Source organism: Liolophura sinensis, chromosome 13, assembly GCF_032854445.1.
Source record: "Liolophura sinensis isolate JHLJ2023 chromosome 13, CUHK_Ljap_v2, whole genome shotgun sequence".
Taxonomy (NCBI): Eukaryota; Metazoa; Mollusca; class Polyplacophora; order Chitonida; family Chitonidae; genus Liolophura; species Liolophura sinensis.
Window position 1 is genome coordinate 17,443,398 of NC_088307.1, and position 22,433 is coordinate 17,465,830.

General features: G+C 40.3%; 2 protein-coding genes across 2 annotated transcripts in view; one reads left to right on the forward strand and one right to left on the reverse strand.

Annotated features, from left to right (window-relative positions):
• Positions 1 to 1,276: 1,276 nt before the first annotated feature.
• Positions 1,277 to 15,433, forward strand: LOC135480934 (uncharacterized). The gene is made up of 12 exons (XM_064760864.1): positions 1,277 to 1,369; positions 3,980 to 4,208; positions 4,444 to 4,527; positions 5,025 to 5,067; positions 7,713 to 7,756; positions 8,846 to 8,902; positions 11,152 to 11,212; positions 11,551 to 11,652; positions 12,175 to 12,317; positions 12,520 to 12,724; positions 14,026 to 14,137; positions 14,507 to 15,433. The coding sequence occupies exons 2-12, from the start codon at positions 3,993 to 3,995 to the stop codon at positions 14,757 to 14,759; spliced, it is 1,320 nt and encodes a 439-aa protein (XP_064616934.1). The 5' UTR covers positions 1,277 to 1,369; positions 3,980 to 3,992; the 3' UTR covers positions 14,760 to 15,433.
• A 2,105-nt stretch (positions 15,434 to 17,538) lies between these two features.
• LOC135480935 (hemicentin-1-like) overlaps positions 17,539 to 22,433 on the reverse strand; it is a 114,193-nt gene continuing 109,298 nt past the window's right edge. Inside the window, exons 56-58 of the mRNA XM_064760866.1 lie at positions 21,399 to 21,518; positions 20,229 to 20,355; positions 17,539 to 19,913 (exon numbers count right to left, since the gene is read on the reverse strand). Coding sequence (XP_064616936.1) covers positions 19,535 to 19,913; positions 20,229 to 20,355; positions 21,399 to 21,518 — 626 coding nt within the window. The 3' untranslated portion in view covers positions 17,539 to 19,534. The remainder of the gene's footprint in view (positions 19,914 to 20,228; positions 20,356 to 21,398; positions 21,519 to 22,433) is intronic.

Consider the following 22,433-nt stretch of genomic DNA (forward strand, 5'->3'; position numbering starts at 1 on the left):
GCTCATGAGTCATTGCGCCGCGTTGGCGTGTTAACCCCTTCGGCCACGCAGCCCTCTTGAAGTGTGTGGGATGTACCCCTATCATACCTTCCTTCGTTAAGTGTATGATTCTTGAGTCTGTAGGATTTTTCTTTCTCAAATGTGTTTGATGTGTGAAGGTTTAACTGACGTGTGTTGTTTGTTCTTCCCTGTAAAAATGAGTACGATTTTATTTCTAAGTGAAGTGTTGGTTGCTTCTCTTTTATTAAAAACACAGGATGTTCTGCCATTCTGAAGTATGTTGGTTGGATGTCCCTCCATGTCGAAGTGTGGAGGATGTTCCTCCTTGTCAAAGTATGTCGGATTGTTAAAGTCTCTAGGGCGTCCCTCCCTGTCGAAGTAAGGTGTTTCTCCCTGTCGAAGGGTGTAAGATGTCCCTCCCTGTCGAAGTGTGTAGAATGTCCCTTCCTGTCAAAGTGTGTACCATGTTCCTTCCTGTCGAAGTGTGTAGGATGTCCCTCATTTTCAAAGTGTGTAGGATGTCCCTCATTGTCGAAGTTTGTAGGATGTCCCTCATTGTCGAAATGTGCAGGATGTCCCTCATTGTCGAAGTGTGTAGGATGTTCCTCCTTGTCGAAGTGTGTAGAATCTCCCTCACTGTCGAAGTTTGTAGAATGTTCGTCCTTGTCGAAGTGTGTAAGATGTTCCTCTTTGTCGAAGTGTGTAGGATATTCCTCCTTGTCGAAGTGTGTAGGACCTTCCCAGGTAGTACTGGAGAGGAAGCCAGCATGAGAACTCACAGCGACCGCATTGGTGAGAGGCTACCGGACCAGTACAATTTAAGCTTGACATCTTAACTGCACCTTTTTTTATGCTTATTAAATATACCATAATGCCTGAGCCGAGACAAAGCCTGTCATTGTGAACATGCCAACATAATATTTCAATACATCTTTCATGCGACCGTTTGCTAGGGTGCACAGCTTAATAATCCGAGCATTATAATTAGGAGCTATACAGTTACGGGTGGGTCGTGAAGGATTTTAAATCGGCGTACTAGGTGGTCTTAGCACTCTGGGGATTGCCTCACGTCGGTCGTCACGGCTACTGACATGGGGGCGCTAAGCGGTAATTTTAGTACAATGCTGGTATATAAGATTGGTTTGTCGTTGGACTGTAATATTGTACAGGTACCCGGTGTTTTTTGGAGCAATACCAGCTCAGTTTATTATACTATATAATAACGGTTTTGACATTTAACATAGTGTAGCACGGCAATGTACAGAGCCTGTGTTAACACGTAAAGAATGTGTGGAACATAGGTTCGTCGTGCCGAATATTACGAAATTTCACCGAAGACACTCGTATCGTACAACAGAACAAAGCCTTCGTAAGTATCTTCCTTTAGTTCTCGTTTTGCGTGATAATATTTATGAAAGCATGCTTATAACTAAATCCAAATAGACATTGGCATAGCGGGCAATCGTCAACCATAAAGGACGTCCCAGGCCAATAATCGCAAGACCAGTTTCCAAAACGACGTTTAAGTATTTATTTATTTATTTATTTATTTACTTACCTGATTGGTGTTTTACGCCGTACTCAAGAATATTTCACTTATACGACGGCGGCCAGCATTATGGTGCGTGGAAACCGGGCAGAGCCCGGGGGAAACCCACGACCATCCGCAGGTTGCTGTCAGACCTTCCCACGTACGGCCGGAGAGGAAGCCAGTATGAAGTAAGGAAATGTATAAAGTAAGAATTAAGATGGATTCATGTAACGAAAGACACAGTCCGGGCATTATAAGAAAATGTTTCAGTGCTGCCAGAAAGGCGCAAGAAAGGTTCAGTATGGATCTCCAATGCATTTTCCTATGATTCGTGTAAATAGAGGCAGTGAACAGTCTTCAATGACGTCACAAAGTCACGCGAAATATTCTAGGAGCATTGCAATTCTGCACTGTATAACAATTGGCCCTTCATATACAGTGCAGAGGTGTGATGTTTAAATCATCGGAGAAGTACATATACTTTAATCTTTCCACTGTAGTGCATGGTATGGAAGATTTTAAATTCTGTAATAGAAATCGTATATAGAGATTGATTCACCTTTATTTACGAATACACCATATAGCCTATAACAGGATAACCAATAGTGTTTAAATTTCAATTTTTTTTTCATTTGTTCAAATTAAAGGCTTTAGGATCAGATATCCACCATGTGGTAGATGTCATTACAATTTTAGAAGAATTTATCATTACACAAAAATGAGGTTACTGGTACTTGCATAAAGTGCTTATCAGCCCATGATTATGTTATGCGCTGTGTGCTCGAGTCGATATATAATGTGCACTTGTACTCAGTATGTAGCAATGCTAAGTATCCCACAAAGTATAACTTGCGGCAATGCATGCAATCCTTCGTGCTCAGTATGCTGTAGTACTCAGTATGCTGCAGTGCTCAGTATGCTGTAGTACCCAATATGCTGCAGTGCTCAATATGCTGTAGTACCCAATACGCTGCAGTCCTCATGTAATAAACTGTAGTGCTCAATGTGCTGCAGTGCTCAATATGCTGTAGTGCTCAATGTGCTGCAGTGCTCAATATGCTGCAGTGCTCAATATGCTGTAGTACCCAATATGCTGCAGTGCTCAATATGCTGCAGTCCTCATGTAAGAAACTGTAGTGCTCAATATGCTGCAGTGCTCAATATACTGCAGTACCCAATATGCTGCAGTGCTCAATATGCTGCAGTCCTCACGTAATAAACTGTTGTGCTCAGTATGCTACAGGGCTCAGTATATTGTGGTGCTCAGTATGCTGCATTGCTCTATATATTGTAGTGCTCAATATGCTGCAGGGATCGGTATACTGTAGTGCTCATTTCTCAACATGTGGCAGTACTCAATATGCTGCAGTGCTAACTATGCTGTAGGCCTCATGCAGCATGTTTCAGTGTTCATACAATATGCTGTAGTTCTCATTATCTTGCGATAACATTAATCCATTGTAACATCACTCACAGACCATATTATTATGTTAACTTTAACAGATTATAATCATCTATTAAATGATGATAGTGCTATTGCTTTAAAAACGTAATGTGATCCACTCGAAGTAGGTGTGATGAAATAACAGGGCCCAGTTGCTCAAAAGTCTATTACCAGTTAAGCCGGGTATTAACTTTAGCCCAGACTAAAGTGTCATTTACTTTTTATTAGGATGAGACTGGTATAAAGTTTTAAGCATGACTTTACTTTAATACACCTTTGAACAACTGATCCCAGAGTACGTTCTCGTGGACTTAACAGCATTTTACCGTGGATATGTGTTGTGGCCATTTGTCAATTTACCACAACGCTGTTGTTGCTCTGGTTTTAGGCCTACTCTCAATAATGTAAGTCTTTTATTCCAGGTGTTGGGATAAATCTAATACATCAGGGGCGTAGAGGAGGGTGGGGTGGGGGTCTCCTGTTATGAATGCCCTAGTCCATACTTATATATCACCTTGTCGTCTTTTTAAGCGCATCAGCAGACTTAGATGTTTACAGAGACAGGCTTAGTGGTATAGTGTATGTACAGGTAGCAGAAAGAGATTTTCGAGCCTTCATTATGTTCATTATTAAGTTCAGGTTATAATACCGGCAGGGCGTTTCAATCGAATTTTAAATTTCCACTTTATTCAAAACTGGCTTTATGGACTCGGCCCATTCAAACGTTTAATGGCTGCGCTTAGACAATGTTTGGATGTGGCTCAGCCTTTATTGGCGATTTTAAATGTAGAAATGTTTTCTAATTGTATGCGATCGAGATAGACAAACGTAAACTGATCAAGCTGAAATTTTGATGCCCGTACGGTGAATAAAAATTTGATTTCCTGTGAACTAAATGTCGGACACTTTAACCCAGAATCTCATATCTCCAGTGTCAATCAATCAACAGCAATTCTTTACATCTTAAAATTTTGTCTTTATGGGAACTATATTTGTGTTTGTAGAAACTTCTAAATCATGGCGGCATCTCAGCCTCCGAAGGTACCCCCGGGGAACTGGATAGCACGTCAGCTAAAGAGGATAAATGACGAGAGCCATGGCAAAGTTATCCCCCAGACTGCGGCTTCTCAGCGGTCCGCCAACAAGTACAACAGTGTGTACGATGTCCATTACTCCAGTATGAACGAGGAACTTCTGTGTCAGTTCCTAAAGCAGAAGGAAGACGATGCAGCGGTAATTGTCCGGGTTGTTCCTATTCCGTACTGTTTCCCGTGTAATGGCGACTTCCGGTCCAAGCTGGACTGATTAGACACAGGTCTAGAATTACTCAAAATGCTGTGTTGTCATCACATTTAATATACAATAACATTTTAAAAAATGCATAGGGACCAGGCCTCGAGGATGCTGAGTCGATCAGCAGGATCACGGTTTATGCAGGAATAAAAGATAAAAACCGTTATGTTTTCAGGAGCGACTTAAGATAGAGGAAGCGCGTGAGACTGTGGGGGACGTGTTTGGAGTGAAACGAGCACGGAAAGCGGATAAATCAAAGGTAAGGCGGGAATATTTGATTGGAAAGTAATCAAAATTTATTTATTTGCCAGGGATTTATTTAGCACTCTGGTAATTTCACAACGGTGTCTCTTTGTATCAAGTCATTCCCAAAGATGACATATATATATATAGTGCCGCATCACTGGAGCGCTATTTAGTCACATTATTGATCACTATGAGTAGCATAGTGTGTGTCTCCTTGTGGCAGGTCATGCCAAAAGATAACATATTTACAGTGCTGCCTCATAGTAACACCATGCCGAAGACACCAGACGTAGAGCCCCATTTAGTCATTTTATACAACACTTTCAACAGTTTTCCGGTAATTTCATGACGGTGTCTTCTTGTAGCAGACCATTCCCAAAGCTAACATATTTACAGTGCTGCCTCGTGGTACCACCATGCCGAAGACACCAGACGTAGAGCCCCATTTAGTCATTTTATACAACACTTTCAACAGTTTTCCGGTAATTTCATGACGGTGTCTCTTTGTAGCAGGCCATTCCCAAAGCTAACATATTTACAGTGCTGCCTCATGGTAACACCATGCCGAAGATACCAGACGTATAGCGAACTGTCCAGTCACATTATACCACACCAGAGCGATCAGTGTTATCTCTTATGTGAAAATACCGTTTGCCGATTGTAAACTCTAGAGCATGACCAAATTCGAGCTTCAACTCTGTTACCTTCTTGTACTGGTTAGGGCGATGTGTTTAAGCAATATGACATTTTCTCGCTATGACATTTTCTCGTTGTAATAAGAACACAGACTTTAAGTGTTCTTCATACAGTGCTATTTATGCAATATTTCCACTCCTATATACCCTTTGTCAACTTTTAAATGTCACCCACAGGTTTCATTTTGTCCTGCTAACATCACTGAAAACTCAGTTAATGTTACATTTTCGATGCAGTACTACTTTTACCACGGAGCAGCATTTAAAGTGCAGGCTAATCGTGCAAATATTAGTATAAAACCATTGACCTATTGTTTCCCTATAATATACCTGGACAGTGGAATCGAGAGCTTTGGACAACATAGCGCCAATCACGCGACTGTGAAAGCGAAAGCTTTCGACCATATAAGGGCAATCAATCAGGCAAAGCGAAAGTTGTGGCCATGGCGCCTTTGGTTTGTTCACAGAGGGTTCTCAACAGCCAGATTTAAACGCTTGAATTAACCATTTTCCTTTTGTGCTAATTCATATAGGATTAGGCATGTGCATATATATATATAAATAATACGCTCACCATTGTGCATTTGGATCAAAGCGAGAACCTGGTTGGTAATATAAGGGATTGTGTTACGGCAGTGAAGCATGGCCGTATAAAACCAATGAACTGCCACACAAGCAAGTGGCGACAAGTTCCTGGCCATTGGTTGTACTGGGCATGGACTATACACTCTACAGGCTCACTGTATTGAGAGTTAAACTCGTCTGTGTGACAGGCAGCCCACGATAAGCCTGTACACAGTGGAGATTTAAATCAACAAGACGGTAGAAAGGAAAACCATTAAAAGTGAGTATTGTCAGGTAAAACTTTAGTGCAAGTTTAATTGTAACGCTTTGCTTGCTTAGGCAATAAACTTTATTCTGAGATGATGTGAATTCCTACAGCTTAGGGAATGAAATTTATTCAAATATCCCCTTCGTGAACATTGAATCTCAACAGAGCTTGTCAACCACGCATTAACGTTCTATGTTGAATGTACATGTATTAACAGTTTGGATTAGCGTCTATTCGTGGCTTTGATTAATTAATTAATTTATTCTATGCGAATTTTAGCATTTGGATAAAAAGTAATTTAAATTTGATGAAAAAATCTCTTCATTTCGAATCCATTTCTTAACGATTTATTTGTTTGTGTACTAGCCCTCTCCCGATTTGTCGCTTATAGTTACGAGTCAAGAACACACGTCAGCCAGTCAACCTTAAATATGGTTCTCCAACAGAAGTCATGGTAGCAAGTTAAACAGCCAGAAATGTTGTTTTAGATTAAAGCACAGTATTGCTCAACTGTTTTACAACATTCCACGTATTTGTGATGGGGTTGGTAACTGGAAACATTTGATGGAAATGTAGTCCAGTCTCTAAAGACTATACAGCTATTAAGAAATCTTTGGCTGTCTCTCCATGTCTTTTCTCCACAAACGTTCTTAAGATAGCTACTTCATGCTGTCTTGTGAATTGCCGATCATTTAGTGAAGCGAGTATTCGAAAAATTGCATTTGGAAATAAGCAACAATGACGTCACAAACCGGGACGGCAATAGTCGATATGATTTTGCTCACTTCACTGTACGCTCACACACCGTTAAAATATATAGGACAAATCTCCAAGTCTAATTTACCTCCTCGAAGATCGCTTACCAGATATGATCAGGTGTCATGTATCATGTTGGCACATGGGTTGTACAAATAGACCCTGTCTTTACGGATCGCACTCGATGGTAGAGTTTTAACTGATCACCCTATAGCTGACAGGGTGACTTGTAAGGTCATCTAAGTTTGCACGAAGGTAAATATGCGGGAGAACCTAGAACTGTATACTGGTATGTAAGTTCAGAGGTTCTGAGATGATGTGAATACCTACAGGATTATATGAAAGCCAGAGGTAATAGCACACTCGTCAGTGTAAGTATGCAAGTCCTGAGGTGCACCAGTGCTGTATGTTACCCTCGGTGAAAGTATGTAAGTCCAGAGGTGCACCAGTGCTGTGTGTTACCCTCGGTGTAAGTACGCAGGTCCAGAGGTGCACCAGTGCTGTGTGTTACCCTCGGTGTAAGTATGTAAGTCCAGAGGTGCACCAGTGCTGTATGTTACCCTTGGTGTAAGTATGTAAGTTTAGAGGTGCACCAGTGCTGTGTGTTACCCTCGGTGTAAGTACGCAAGTCCAGAGGTGCACCAGTGCTGTGTGTTACCCTCGGTGTAAGTATGTAAGTTTAGAGGTGCACCAGTGCTGTGTGTTACCCTCGGTGTAAGTACGCAAGTCCAGAGGTGCACCAGTGCTGTGTGTTACCCTCGGTGTAAGTATGTAAGTTTAGAGGTGCACCAGTGCTGTGTGTTACCCTCGGTGTAAGTACGCAAGTCCAGAGGTGCACCAGTGCTGTGTGTTACCCTCGGTGTAAGTATATAAGTTTAGAGGTACACCAGTGCTCTGTGTTACCCTCGGTGTAAGTATGTAAGTTTAGAGATACACCAGTGCTGTATGTTACCCTCGGTGTAAGTATATAAGTTTAGAGGTACACCAGTGGTGTGTATTACTTTGTTAGAAAACACTTGCCGAATGCAATTAGGCATAGCAGGACTTAATTTATAAAACTTCACATCCTTTAGGAAAAATATTGTTTATCGAAATAAACACCAACCAAATAAACAAACGGATATATAATCTTTGAGTTAATTCAATATCTTATTTACTGATTTCTTAATTATTAATGAGGGAAAGCGCGGCTTATTTATATAGATGGTTATTTTTTTTTTATTTCTGATAAAGAAAACAATATGTATAGATTCAAAAAGACAACATCAAATCACCACCCACGGATCGGAGAAATCTCAGATTACCGTTATTGAATTATTATGCCTAAATCTCACCCTTGACATTATTCGCATAAATCTAATCTATTCCAATATCGATGTCGATGTTGGCTCTTGACCAGTTATATTGTAATAACAGCATATGACCAGTTAAGACCACCGCAAGTACATTTATATTGCCAAAGCACGTAGGACAGTATGGTGACACAGCTTAGGAATAGAGTACACACTATATATAGAGTTTCACACTATGTGAAACCTGTATTTCAAAAATTGGCGATTTCAGTGTTTATGAAAATTATCGTATTCAAATAAATAAATAAATTATTTTTTTGTTATAAATGAATTATTGATGGTAATCTAAATGAGTTGTATGGGTATTGATGAGTAGCTAGCTGCATATATTAATTATAAATAAGAAATGACTTGAGCGGTCGATAGAACCACCAGTGTACATGTGGAGTTCGATATCTTGATGAACGGTTATCAGACCATCGTCATTTGGTCTATCGCGATCAAAGATAAATCTGAGTTATAACATTTGATTTTCATGTATTTTTGTTAAAGTTTAACGTCGCTTTTGACATTATATTTTGGCCATGTAACGACGGTGTCTTCTTGTAACATGCCAGTCTCAGTGTCAACACCTGTATTCTGCTGCCTCACTGTGACACCATGAGTAAGACACCGGGTATAACACTTAGGTCATTTATGCTATTTTTTGAAGAATTACGCTGATTACAAAATGACAAATGACTTTTCTGTGAACAGACGCATGTAAGACTAAGTTCAATATCCGAGAAAACGGAACCCCTGCCGGCGATCCAGGTAAACTTCTTGTCCGTAACATAGCAACCATATAATCACGCGCTTAGCAACCGTATGCTTAGTAACCATGCACATTGCGATGCCTACTCATTACAAGGTAACAACAGGCGCTTCACAACCAGGCAACTCAGTGGCTTCAGCTATAACTACCAGCTTACGTGTATGGTAAGCATGTGCCCAATAATAAGATAACTACTTGCTTCACAGCAACGTAAACACATGCTGAGCAACCAAGTGACAATGCACTCGTGGTTTATAGTAAACATAAACCATGAGACGCATATGGTAACCAAAAGCTTGTAACAGAATGCAAATACATTGGGGGAAAACTGCCATCATATTTGAAGCAAGCAAATGAACATGTGTTCTTAACGCGCATGTTGAGGGCAAATGGCTATAGGTAACCGCCTGCTTATAGTAATCCTTGGCATCCCTTTTGCTTGCAATAATCCTGGGCAATCCCTTGCTTAGTAATCCTTTGCTCTGGCACACATGTAGTCACAGGTTTAGCGTGCAGGATTACGGGCTATTTAGTAGCCATGTGGCTAAAAGCCTAGTAACTGAGGGGTTATTTACTCATCACAAGGGATTATAACGTCAGTAACCAAGGAGTACTATAATCAGTAACCAAGGAGGTTCAAGATCAGCAACCAAGGAACTGCATGCTCAGTAACCAAGGAACTGCATACTCAGTAACCAAGGAACTGTATGCTCAGTAACCAAGGAACTGCATGCTCAGTAACCAAGGAACTGCATGCTCAGTAACCAAGGAGCTGTGTGATCAGTAACCAAGGAACTGTATACTCAGGGTGGCAGCTCGGTAATCATGTAATTCGGGAAAGAAGGGACATAAACTTTGTGTAAAAGACATTGTGGTATTGTGGTAACAAGGTACTTCTGTTAGCATGACTATAGATGCTTACGGCCCAGTGTCCCCGCTTTGGCTCCTGTCTGGCGGTCCCCAGCATTCCTACCTGCTTCACGTAACACCTACGTCATAGCACAAATTGATACGTTTACCACACTCAGCAACCAAGGAACTGTATGCTCAGCAACCAACAAACTGTATGCTCAATAACCACTGAATTGTATGCTCAGCAACAAGTGACTGGATGCCCAGTAACCAATGAATTGTATGCTCATTAACAAAGGAACTCAGCAACAAAGGAAATGTATGCCCAGTAACCAAGGAGTTTTAGGCCCATTTACCAAGGAATTGTATGTCCAGTAACCATGGGACTGTACGCTTAGTAACGAAGGAAATTTATACTCAGTAACAAAGATGTTATATGGTCTGTAATCAAGGATTTATATGGTCTGTTCAAGGGATTATCTTCTCCATGACCTTTGGATTATCTTTTCCATGACCAATAGATTATCCTCTAGATTATAGCCTATACCTGGTGACCGCAATGTTAATACTCAACACAATGAATACAGCCCTTGCTCATATTTTACTAACTTAATATAAAATTATTTCATATTTACACAATTATTTCATTTTTAGATATTTAAATATTTAAATCTAGATTTTTCTTTTTCCTCAAAGCTTTAAGCTTTATCTTCACAAGCTATTGCTTATATGTATATCTATATTTACATACATATACATATATTAAAAGTTTCTAAAATTTTTCCGAAAACTTTATTCTTCTGCCGGAGGGCTATGTTTTATTACTGTGGACACACAGGGAATGACAAAGTATTCCAATTCTACGTGTATAATTTCGGGATCATTTCAGGTTTCTAAAATTTCGGTGGCACGGTGAGTGTCATGTAGATATGTGGATGGAAGTTAAGAGACTCTAGAAACATCCCCATATTCTAAAAAATAATGGTTCTTAAAAAACTTCCTATCGATAAATTTGTATAATGCAGGGTACATCGTCTATAGTGCAATCAGTAGCATCGACAGGTCAAACGAAATCAGGACAGAAAATTTCCGGCGATCAATTTTCGATTACGATGTTGTTGAACGGTGCACATGGGCATACGACCACGGGAGCATAGCCCCTATAGTGCCACTACCGCATCGCGCTGGTTCGCTTAAGGCAGAACTGTATAGCTTGAGTCCAGCTATACACTTCAGGAAGCCGCCATAAGGGGTTCTTTTTCCTGAGCACTGACGACTCACGTCCAAGCCAGATTGACCAGTGTTTGGCATTACTATCCAAGTAAGCATACATACATGAATCGTATACGCGATTATACACCATGTACATCGCCTATTTGTTTGCTTCATTTCACAGATGTTTTCCGCCTGGAAAGTCCCGAAACGCTTGAACCAGGATATTGACATACCATTCTCAAGTGAGTTCTTACCTGTATAAGGAATTATTATTTCCGGACTATTTGTTGTTCATTCGCATCCTAGCCTGACCAAATTGTATGCCCAACAGATATCGAATTTTTACACACGTATAGTGTGCATATACATTCCTTTTTGGCCTATATGGCTGGAGATTTGCTCTTGTAAGAACATCCTGACGTAATGAAGGAAATACTTCCCTTGGCTATGTTTATAAGTGAATTCCCCAAAATAATGAAAACAAATCAGGTTAGGTGTTAAAGCATGTGTTTCATAAGATACATTGGCAAATGAGGTCACATATTACAGCCGCTTGTCTTTTCACTCTATACCCCAACAGAGAAAATGGACGCGTTGTGCGAGGATGTGGAAAGTGTTCAGATTTCTGGCCGCAGATCAGCTGATTTGAGATCCAGACAGGGCGGCCTATCACCATCTAGATGTAAGTCACGTGAAGGTTATGATTACAAAACGCATCACCCAGAGGGCACAGTGTGATAATATATTCCTACTTCAATATCCGACTCCGCTTTGCCAAAATCCAACCTGAAGGATCAAAGGACCCTTACTTTCTTAGCTGATTTTATATAGTATATTTTCCAGCACAATGACCACACAGGGCCAAGTTGAATTGACCATAGTTCTCCTACAATGCGTAGGTGGTATGTTATCAGGCCCAGTTTAATCACAATACTGTTGTAATGGCAAAAATGAACAATAGATTAGATAGTTTAGTGCCAAATTACTTTACATTCGGACTTCCCTTCTAACCTTTGCTGTGAGTATCGCAGACGATGATCTGCCTTTCTGAAAGATATTTAATCAGATAATATTCGTGGTTTCCTCTCTGCTTAGCCTATTAATAAACCTTACCAGAGTTGCGTCTAAGCAACAATGCTAACCCAAGTCAACAAATGAACAGCTATCTCTTTAATAATGTTTATATATTGGTGTTTCTTCTCAGTGCCAATGCTGGGGCACCGGAGATCCAAGTCCACAGCGGCCCCAGGCGGTGGCAGGAGGACAGCGACAAGGGACGGCAGCCTATCCCCTAGACGCTCAGTAAGAAGTTCAGCTCGCTCCAGACTGGGAGAGCCTGGTCCACAGGTGAGTGTGCAAGGGAGACTACTCCAAATGTGATGATAATCTTTCCAATGATTAATGGAAAATCTCTGCGGCCAATAGGGAAAGTGAACAACTCTTATCTCAAGATTCTTTATGCCAGTTGAATCGGATGACTCTTATTTATTTTTTATGTGTCACTGCTGATGTAACACACTTAAAACACTGTTTCCATTTCTGTCCACAGGAGCTATCGAATGTTTTCCAGCCGCACGCTGTCTACAAAGCAGACGACATACTGCAAAGAGCGCCATTGGACGACCGGAAGACTATCCAGAAGATTCTGCGCATGGCAGAAAAGAAGCATCAAGATGAGCACGCCGTAAAACAGGGCGTTCAGCCAGATGTACAGGCACCGATCGCCAACTGGTTAAAAGGAGCCTCTGAGAAGGGTGAGTTTTAGTTGGAACCTCCCGTCTTTCCTTGGACTAAAGGACAGTAAATACCGGAATGATCATCTTAAATGTCACCAAAATGGGTTTATTACTATACCCAATCTGACTGACGGACATCCGTATACCAGCCGTCAACCATGGCGGACGTTCCGTGTCAATAACCAGAAGGACAATTCCCAAAACGACGTCAAACAGAAGCTACTGAAGTATTAAAAAAGTATGTAACATAAGAAACGACGACGGATGTAGTCAACAGGTTTCAATTATGACGGAAAAGTACGAGCAATGTTCTTGGCGAATGAATGTAATCAGTTTCAAACTAACTAATCAAGAAAGCGACAAGAAAATCGGTTTTCACAGAGATTGACGTTATATATCACCAAGCAATGTTTAAGTGGCACAGGATAAACCCATCACTAAGGTAAATTAACAAGAGGCCCGATTTCACGGACCATTTGTCAACTACACATTGTCGTCGCTGCTCTAGTTTCACTAGTTTATGCTGTAGTATGTCATATTGGAATAAAACTCACGTCACTAAACACGTAAGATCTTGGTTATTGTGGCTAATGTAAAAATGAAAGAATGTCCATTGAGTGCAACGATGCTATACATCCTCTCGTAAGAATGCAACATGGCCGTCTATGGCATGCATTCACAGCCAACGTTCATTTGTGACTTTTTCCATCGACTACACGTGAAAATGTTTCCTTCATCACGAAAAAAGGAAATTAAAGATGACAACAGCGTCAATATATACAGTAAACATGATTGCTAGGTGTCGAACTTCGATGATTTCAATCGCTACATGATTCTTTCAGCGACATCTAAACCATTTCATAGTTTTAATATCAACCTCTATATTTAACACAGGAGTGCACTTGACCTGATAACTTGTCGCCACAGTTGTGTTGACATGTTTTCGATGCATTAAGCCATCATGTGCTCTGAATGACCATCTTAAATAAATAATAGAGCAACACTTGAAAGATTGTCAACGTACATATCTATGAAGCCCTCAGTGATTCATTCAAGATTACTGCACGCGATACAGTTGTGGGATTGCAGATGTGGTGCAAAGCAATAACAATTTTTCAAGATAACCTTACTGAGGTGTAAGCCCTTTATGAATTACAGTCAGGAAAAGATTGAACTTTCCAGCATCGAATTTCCAAAAGCATGTCTCGTTGATCAAACTGATTCACAACCTTCTCGTTCGTATCGAAACAGGTATGCAACTTGATATGCCGATGAACAGTGATAAGCAAATCTTTTATCGGACATCATCTTTTTTTCAGATCGAGCTGTGGCACTTGATTTCTTCAAGTCCTTGACTGGAACCAAACTCATCGGACACACTGGAGCTGAGCAATCGGCACGTCTGCAAGATGTCATTCACGCTCTGGAAGGGTGAGTACTCAGGGAGATGTGCTGCTAAACAATGTCCTTTCACTTAAATTTGTTATTTTACGTTGAATACCAGTAATGCTATTCTCAGAGAAGTTTTAAACACAATATGACAAAGGAAAGCTTGATAGCGTTCCAGACAGGATAGAACTATGGCCTAAGATACATGGACAATTCCTGATGATCATTTAAAGCTTACGATATTGCACCACCATAGTATTTATAAAGCTCCTAGGCTATATTCATACAATTTTGAAGTCAACATTACAATTTTGCTGCTTATAAAGTGTTCAGTTATATACAAACCCTAATCAGCTGAAAAATCACCTTAAATTATGAATTATTCGTAATTGTATTATTTTTCCCTTCCAGGAATAAGGAAGCGCGTTCCTTAGCAACTCCAAGGCCAGACCAGAAAACATCTCGTTCAACCGAATTACACTCGAGTTTGAAACACCTCCGCCTTCTGAGTCCGCAATCGCGGAAGAATCGCTGGATGGAGACCACGTGGCACCACTTGCCGGAATACCAGCACACTGACCCCGTGAACAACTGGAGTTCTGTGTACACTAGGCCACATGGGTTTATCCCAAGGCACTTCACAATCCACCCCGAGTGGGGCTAATACAAACTGTGTGATTATAGGAAACGACGTCCATGGAATTGCAAAGCTAACGTAATGGGGTTTGTCCGAATAGTGCACATGTACTATTGTATTATTTTCTTTAACACGTCACTGTTTCTGAGTATTAATGCTTGTAAAAGAAAGACGTATTTCAGCAACACAACAGCGTGGCGTCAAAGAATCAGTTTTTTACACATTTTGGTAGCAATATGCTTTAGACTGGAAATGCTCCCTGTTAACGAAATACAGATATAGTTTTTGGTTTTCAGAAATTTGTTTGAAAGGTTATATGAAGTCTCAGTACACGATGATGGAAGTTTGTTAGAAAGCAACAAACTAAAATGTTCAAAAATTAAGCAAAAGTTAAGACAAATTTCGAGACAAGCATCTCCATACTACCAACATGCCGAGGGTATAGTACGTTTTTCAAGATTATTTTTTGTCGATTACGTAGTTGCCAGAAGAGCAAAGCTTCCAGTGCACTGTCTATCGTGCTTGCGATTAAAACAGAACCTGTTATTTACAAGTGTTAAGAGCTTATGATTTACAAATCAGGTATGGCATCAGCTATATGTGTTTTTTCGACCAGAGTAAGGACTTTCGTGTGAAACAAATTTTGTTTTTGCTCAACAAAGCAAGTCGGTCTGCATATGTGTTATTCATTTCTAAAATAAACCATGATAAAACATCAAAGAATGTCAGATGTCAGATTTATTAGATTGATTGGTGTTACATTCGGTTTGGGTGATCAGAACGAAACCAGGACACCTCATATGCCATTAAGACAGTCTCGCCATGGGTTCCGGATGAAAAATGGGGACCAGTGGCGTATACCTCTTTTCCGCGTAATAACAGCTCGGGCCCAGACTGGAGTAGCAGTAGTACACGAGTACTACGTTACCTGTCTACCCATACATCACAAAGGATGGAATTCAAAATGCTCCACACAACTTTTGACCTGAATTACGGTTCTCCCGGGGGCCTCCGTGGCTCAGTCGGTTAGCGTGCTAGCGCAGCGTAATGACCCTGGAGCCTCTCACCAATGCGGTCACTGTGAGTTCAAGTCCAAATCATGCTGGCTTCCTCTCCGACCGTAAGTGGGAAGTTCTGCCTGCAACCTGCGGATGGTCGTGGGTTTCCCCCGGGCTGTGCCCGGTTTCCACCCACCATAATGCTGGCCGCCGTCGTATAAGTGAAATATTCTTGAGTACGGCGTAAAACACCGTACTTAGGAAATTAGGATTAGTACTTAGATTAGGAAATGTAATGAAAAGTAACGTTGTCACTAGAAAGGGTGATGGGACATGCCCCGGGATCATGAACAGATCTTAGACTTCAGTCAAAATTTCAATCATGGAATTTGATATGTTCCTTTTCGCTATTTTAGTTGAAATTTGTTTTACAATAACGTACCAAGAATTACGTTACGTTGTTACGCAAGAAATATATATTTTAACGTGATTTGAAATTCTGACCTAAGTCTAAGATCGCTTCATGGTCTCGAAGCCTCATGTGCGGGATCCATCCATTCCCTAACAACTCTCGAAATTTGAGGACTTATTCAAGGTAAAACGATTCTGTTGACGAACCAAAACTGTCGGTGGTTGGTTCCCCGAAAGAGAAGTTGGTGGGGCATCTTTTGTTTCATTCCCAAAACAGAACTGTGGGAAAGTGAACAAAGTTAATGCTGTTGGCCTAACGTTCTGAATGCCTGCTGCACATCAACATTTTGAAAAAGCCAATCACCAGTTAGTATATACCACAGTACGTATTTTATCAGTTCAGTTAGTGTTTCCAAATTAAAATATGAGCAGCAAACTAATTTTTGTGAGAGTCAGTATAACATACTACAGCATAGAGAGTAAAACTGGAGCATCGACGACATTGTGGTAGTTGGCACACAGGTAGTCCTGAAATCCAATCCTCAAATTGGCTAATTTACCTCGATTAAGATTTTTCCCCGACTGTTCATGTGTATGCCTTAAAAGTAGCAGCGTACCCCGCCCCGTAGCCCTACGGCTCACCATCGTACTCCTTCTTTGTGTTTGATTTATTGATTTGATTGGTGTTTTACGCCGTGCTCAAGAATATTTCACTTATACGACGGCGACCAGCATTATGGTGGTTGGAAACCAGGCAGAGCCCGGGGAAGCCCATGACCATCCGCACGTCCCTGGCAGACCTTCCCACATACGGTCTGAGACTTTGTTTGAGAGCCTGGCAGAAAACCGGAGCCAACAAAAACATATCACGGTCAAAAATGGAACAAACTATTCTAGTTGGCGGGGCTCACTGTCGAGTAGGTAGTGGACATAGTAGTGGCTCTTTCATTTATATCCATGCCATAAACCTATACAGAGGTTCGAATCCCCTTTATATCATATTGGTAGGATACACCAGGGATTTACATCTGATCACTTATTATAGGTGAAGTTAATCGGACTGCATGCAGTAAATCACATCCCTTCAGCTACACGCACCATAACCTAACAAATACCCTGACGTAAAGCCACAGCCGCCAAACAATAGACTGTTAGATTCAAACCGTCGGCGAGAACAATGCTCGTCCATGAAACAACCGCCAGCTACCCAACTGCAACATACCAAGCAGTCCTTTTGGAATTTCTTTCTTTTGGAAATTTGCTATATCATTCATATCCTGCTGGCGAAATGTATTATTTTTCACGTCTGTAAGGACACCTAGATCAAGCGACGTTCAAAATCACATTTTTATATCGTATAACAAACGTAAATAAACGACTCAACTTCTACATTCCCAAAGTAGTTAGTTTTATTAACTTCATGTTATTACCGAAATTTCTGATATCCTTTCATGAATATGAACCTATCGCAAACCAGATTAATAAGAAGAATGCACCATATTTAGTGATGATAATAACATATGAAAACATCTTAAACTAGCAAAATAGGGCCTTATCTGAATAGTACAGCCATAGACAAAGTATCATATAGCTATAGGCAAATGTATCATACATGTGGATGGATGACAATATAACGTAATATCCCTAAAACCCCAAAACTGACAAGGTTTCGGTAAACTGACACTGAAGTTGTTTAGGTTATCTTAAATATGTAGGTAAAAACACGGCAAGGAAACTTTTTTCTAAATTTTGCTCTTTATTGCTCGGATCAAATCACAATTAACACACCTCTTTTTCATACAGACTGAAATTCCATTGGAAGTTATGAGTAAGGAGAGAATACATGTTTCAAAGTCGGTACACTTTTGTTCTGGGAAAAGAAGAAATTAAGAGGGATGCAAAAAGGCGGCTCCTGAAGTTTACAAAACCAGAAACATCACTAGATACAGAACACTGTCCTCGTCAGACTGGTGGGTTAATTGTGGACGACAGTCTGAGCTATCAGTATGACCTAAAATTTCGCTCGAAACAGTGCATTTTGAGAGGTAAATAAATGTCATGAGATATTACTTATGGCGTTGAAAGACATTTTTTCGGTAGGATTTTGTCTTCTTTGGAAACAAACCTCAATCCCTCTTTTCTTAGAATCAGGCAAAATGAGCAACTTATGGACGAAATTTTAGGATATTTACCGCTGTCTTGACAATAAGTCTGACGAACATTACCTCTGAGATCGGTTGGTCATGTTCCTAACTTCGCATACCAAGGATCGATTTACAGGTAAGTGGATGTAGCGATCTGAACGTAAATAAGTTGGGAAGCAAGGTTTATTCTAAGCGGTAACTTTGGAGCGGTTTTCCGGAGAAAACCATAGAAAACAGCAACATTCCATGAACGAAAACAATCTTTATCAAATCTTTAGAAAGTGTTGCTATGGTCTACAGCAAGAGTGATACATCATAATGGTAGTACGTGTCGGCATCACAGTTTTGGCCTATGTGACAGAGTCTTAAGGTCTAGAGATCACAAGCTCTTGGTCAAGTGAGATTTGTTTCTATGAATATCCTGTAGTTGTTACAGGCAAGTTTTGGGATTACGAATCCACTGCGGCTTAAGTTATGTCTCACTTACGTTTACGTTACAAATATGCAGGAGCACCTGTTTACTTAATCATAGAGAGCCACGTTGCGCTGGTCACTCGAAATGTACATGGTTAATACACATGTAATAACTGCCAAATTTAGGAAATTTGCAGACTTAACACAGTGTCACACGAACTCAACATTAACAGCAATGAGAAAGACTGACATTTTACAACATGACCTTTGGAGATCAAAATAAAACTTGAAGGCAAATGAATTGAAAACAACAGTATAATTTTTAAAAAAAAAAGAAGCCGTGAAGCAAAGTGATTAATACTCTGAAGAGCTGACAATGGGGGTAAAGATGAAAAATTATCTGATGGCCATGCCAAGATTATTGGGACTTAGTTTCAAGTCTTCAAGACTCACAAGGCTATAGCGAAAGTTAACAGAAAATCATGACCGTACCACCTGTATCAGTTTATGCCAGATGGATATGTTTTCACCTTCGATAGTCACCATGAACATTTCTGATTAATACTTTGTTGGTATGAATTTGGTGTCACATCCAACTCCAGATGAACCATATGTGCAAAACCAATCTCCACCAAAACCTGCATGTTCCCTTAGTGTGATAACTACAAGGCATAAGCTACACCATAAGCTGGGTATACAAGGCATCACAAAATAACACACAAAAGACTGGTCCCAAATATGTGGCGCTGTGCTGCTAACCCCTACCCTAAAAAGAAAACCATTTCCCAAGCCACACGGAACTCTTAGAGTTCACAGATTGATAAATAACAGCGAATTAATATGGATAGGCGGAGACTGCTATATGGATGATGAAGGTGGTCTGGTACTGGATATCATCTTGGCCAGTGTCGTATGACTGGGCTCTCACTTTAATTCTGTAGTGCTGCCCATCTTCCAACGGCCGTAATGTAAACACGACACCTTTGCCGTTCTCCAGGCGAATCTGGAAAGGTATTTTACGGTCGTTTTCTATGATGTTAAAGGTTGTCTTTGGCAGGTGCTCTCCATATTGGTTATAAGCGATCAGACGAATCAGATCTTGATATGCTGGGATACCGCTGGGAAGAGCCAAGGTCTTAAACTGGAGAACGTCCGCATATTTAGAGTTGAGTGGGCAGGCTACGTTGGAGTCTTCACACTCCAGAACGCAATAACTGAAATTCCAGAAGAGCACATCGTCAGCAATATATGTGGTATAGTTTTTGTTAATATGCCTTCTTGTTAAGTTCACGTTAAACTGTTTCAAAATCACAACTTCATATTTCAGCATATTCTTGAAAACGAAAGACATATCCTTATCTTAGAAAGCGTTAGACAAAAAGATTCAGAACACTCTGAGAATTGAATAGTGCAATAAAACTTAAATACATTTCCAGTACTGAAACACTGTTGGGCAAAAACGCGTCTTTTCTCGAAAAACTAAGGCATGAGGAGTACCAGCCTCTTACAAAATCTGTTAAAAGTCTTACTTTGTGAGAGGATCTCGTTTGTAGTTGCGGGGACATGGAATGTCAATGCAGGTGAAATCTCCTCTGCGGTTGAAGCACATCTTCTCAGGACCACACTTTATCTTCAACTCTTGACATTCGTCAATGTCTGGCCAACACAAGAAAACATGAGTAAGCAATAATCCATTAGTCTATTTTTTAGTAAGCCTTACAGGGCGAAGTTAACTTTATTTCCAAGTTGGTCCAAGTGACTTTGTAGGCAGAGGAAACAGGTAAGTCGATGGAAAGCAAAGCAATGTTCTAAAGAAGAAACGTCAGCAGGCAACTCTCATACCTCTGGAAAATCGTAATTCATTCTAGGTCGAGGCAGAAGGGCCAAAGATATCACAAACTTGGACGGCTGGTAGAAAACCACCGCACTTTTATTGACTGTCTAGCTACATATAGCAAAGCCATTGAATTTTTAGAATAGTGACTATTGTAAATTACTACTTTTGAAGAATTTACAAGAACGGACAGAATAAAACCGTAAGCGATGTAAAATGACAAGACACATTTCACCGGTTACGTATGGCCATTTCCCAACTACATGTACCACACCGTAGTTGCTGCTCTGGATTTACTCTCTGTGCTGTGGTACAAGATGAACACGGGTTACTGTCATAGATCTGTTGGGGGTCATGCCCTTTGGAGCGTAAAACCCATCTACTTCTTTCCACACAGATCAACGGAATCTTTCGTGCTACTTCATCTTAAGAAATCCAACAGGACATAGGAAAATTCTGGCAGTCCATGGAGTTAGATATAAAAGGCTACAGTATAGCGAGTAAAACCAGATCAACAAAGACAACGTGATAGTTGGTTAATAGTGACACGTAAACGGTGAAATCCAGCCTCTTATTAGAACAAAACCCTAACTGAGTTAAACTGCTCATGAAAATGCTTATGCAGTAGGAACTTATATGCCCCCTTGTACCAAGGATTAAGCCTTACATGTAATTAGTAAAAAAAAATGAATGACTTCCTTTCAATGCTCAAAATAGAGCATTGAAAGTAGAAGCTTTTCTCACCAGTCATTTGCATGCATTTTATTGCAAGATTTCGCGAAAATTCCTGTTAAACCTGAACTTAACTTCTGTATATTAGATACAGTACATGGATGCACTTGGCTTGCGTTTCCAAACACCTTACCTACACACGTCCTCTGGTTGGCATGGACACGGTAACCAGGGGGACAGATACACCTGTAGCTGCCTGGAGTGTTTGTGCAGTTGTGTTGACACCTCTGGCCTTGAGCACACTCGTCCACATCTACAAGTACAAGTACACCGACAATCTCAAAGATTTGCTCATCTCTTAATTTCACTCTTGCTTCAGAGCCCAGGGGTTCAAAAGTGCATTAGCTAATACTGGTATTAAGTCATGTTTTACATTCAAAATTTTAGCCAAACTCCGCAGCCAATGCTGTTTTCCAAAGTTACAGTATAACGGCAGCAGTTTTAGTTCACATTCAATATCCTGGTACACAATTTTTTGTAGGCCAAGTACAAAATGGACGACTCGAAAAGTTAAATCTGGTATTAAGTCTTACACCAGTTTTGAACAACCAGGCCCTGAGCATGATCAAAGTTGTCTTAGTTTATACATTTCATTTGATTCGCGTTTTATATTCGTGGGTAGAGGAAAGGTAAGGAAAAATATGAAACTAAATTTTCATCCGTTGCTAGGTACACAGCAATCCTGCTTAATTGAGATCTGCCTTTGAACAGGCAAACTCACTGCTCAGGGATTACTGATTTGAACAGTTTTCACTGCTTTCAAGTCACATTTTAGTCTGAATCTTTTTTGTAGGATTTTAGGCGTCGATATATGTCCATAAAAGCTAACCTTTCTTTTTGAATCAGTCATTCAAACATGTCTCACAAACTAATAAACAGAAACACTCACACGAAACATATGCATGTCAAATGATTCGTATAAGTTTTGGCACCGAGGAAAAAACAAGACACATGCCTCTTCTCTTTCCCCACCCCACCCCATCAAAACATCTTAATTTTTCAACCTTTGGTGTGTGATTAGAAACATCACTAGCACCTCCTCAACAAATTCGGGCAATAACTTTAAATGCAGTTTGAAAACAATAACTCGTAAGCTTATGAAGACTTAACTCTATTTCTTAGATTGGGGCATAAATGAATTTTCATGGACATTATAAAAAGAACGTTA

What these genes read in the sequence shown, in the direction of transcription:
- LOC135480934 (XM_064760864.1), top strand. Translation starts at nt 3,993, where the DNA reads ATGGCGGCATCTCAGCCTCCGAAGGTACCCCCGGGGAACTGGATAGCA. An exon ending in GGAAAGCGGATAAATCAAAG is followed by an intron (nt 4,528 to 5,024) that starts GTAAGGCGGGAA and finishes GTCTCTTTGTAG; the next exon opens with CAGGCCATTCCCAAAGCTAA. An exon ending in AACCCCTGCCGGCGATCCAG is followed by an intron (nt 8,903 to 11,151) that starts GTAAACTTCTTG and finishes TTCATTTCACAG; the next exon opens with ATGTTTTCCGCCTGGAAAGT.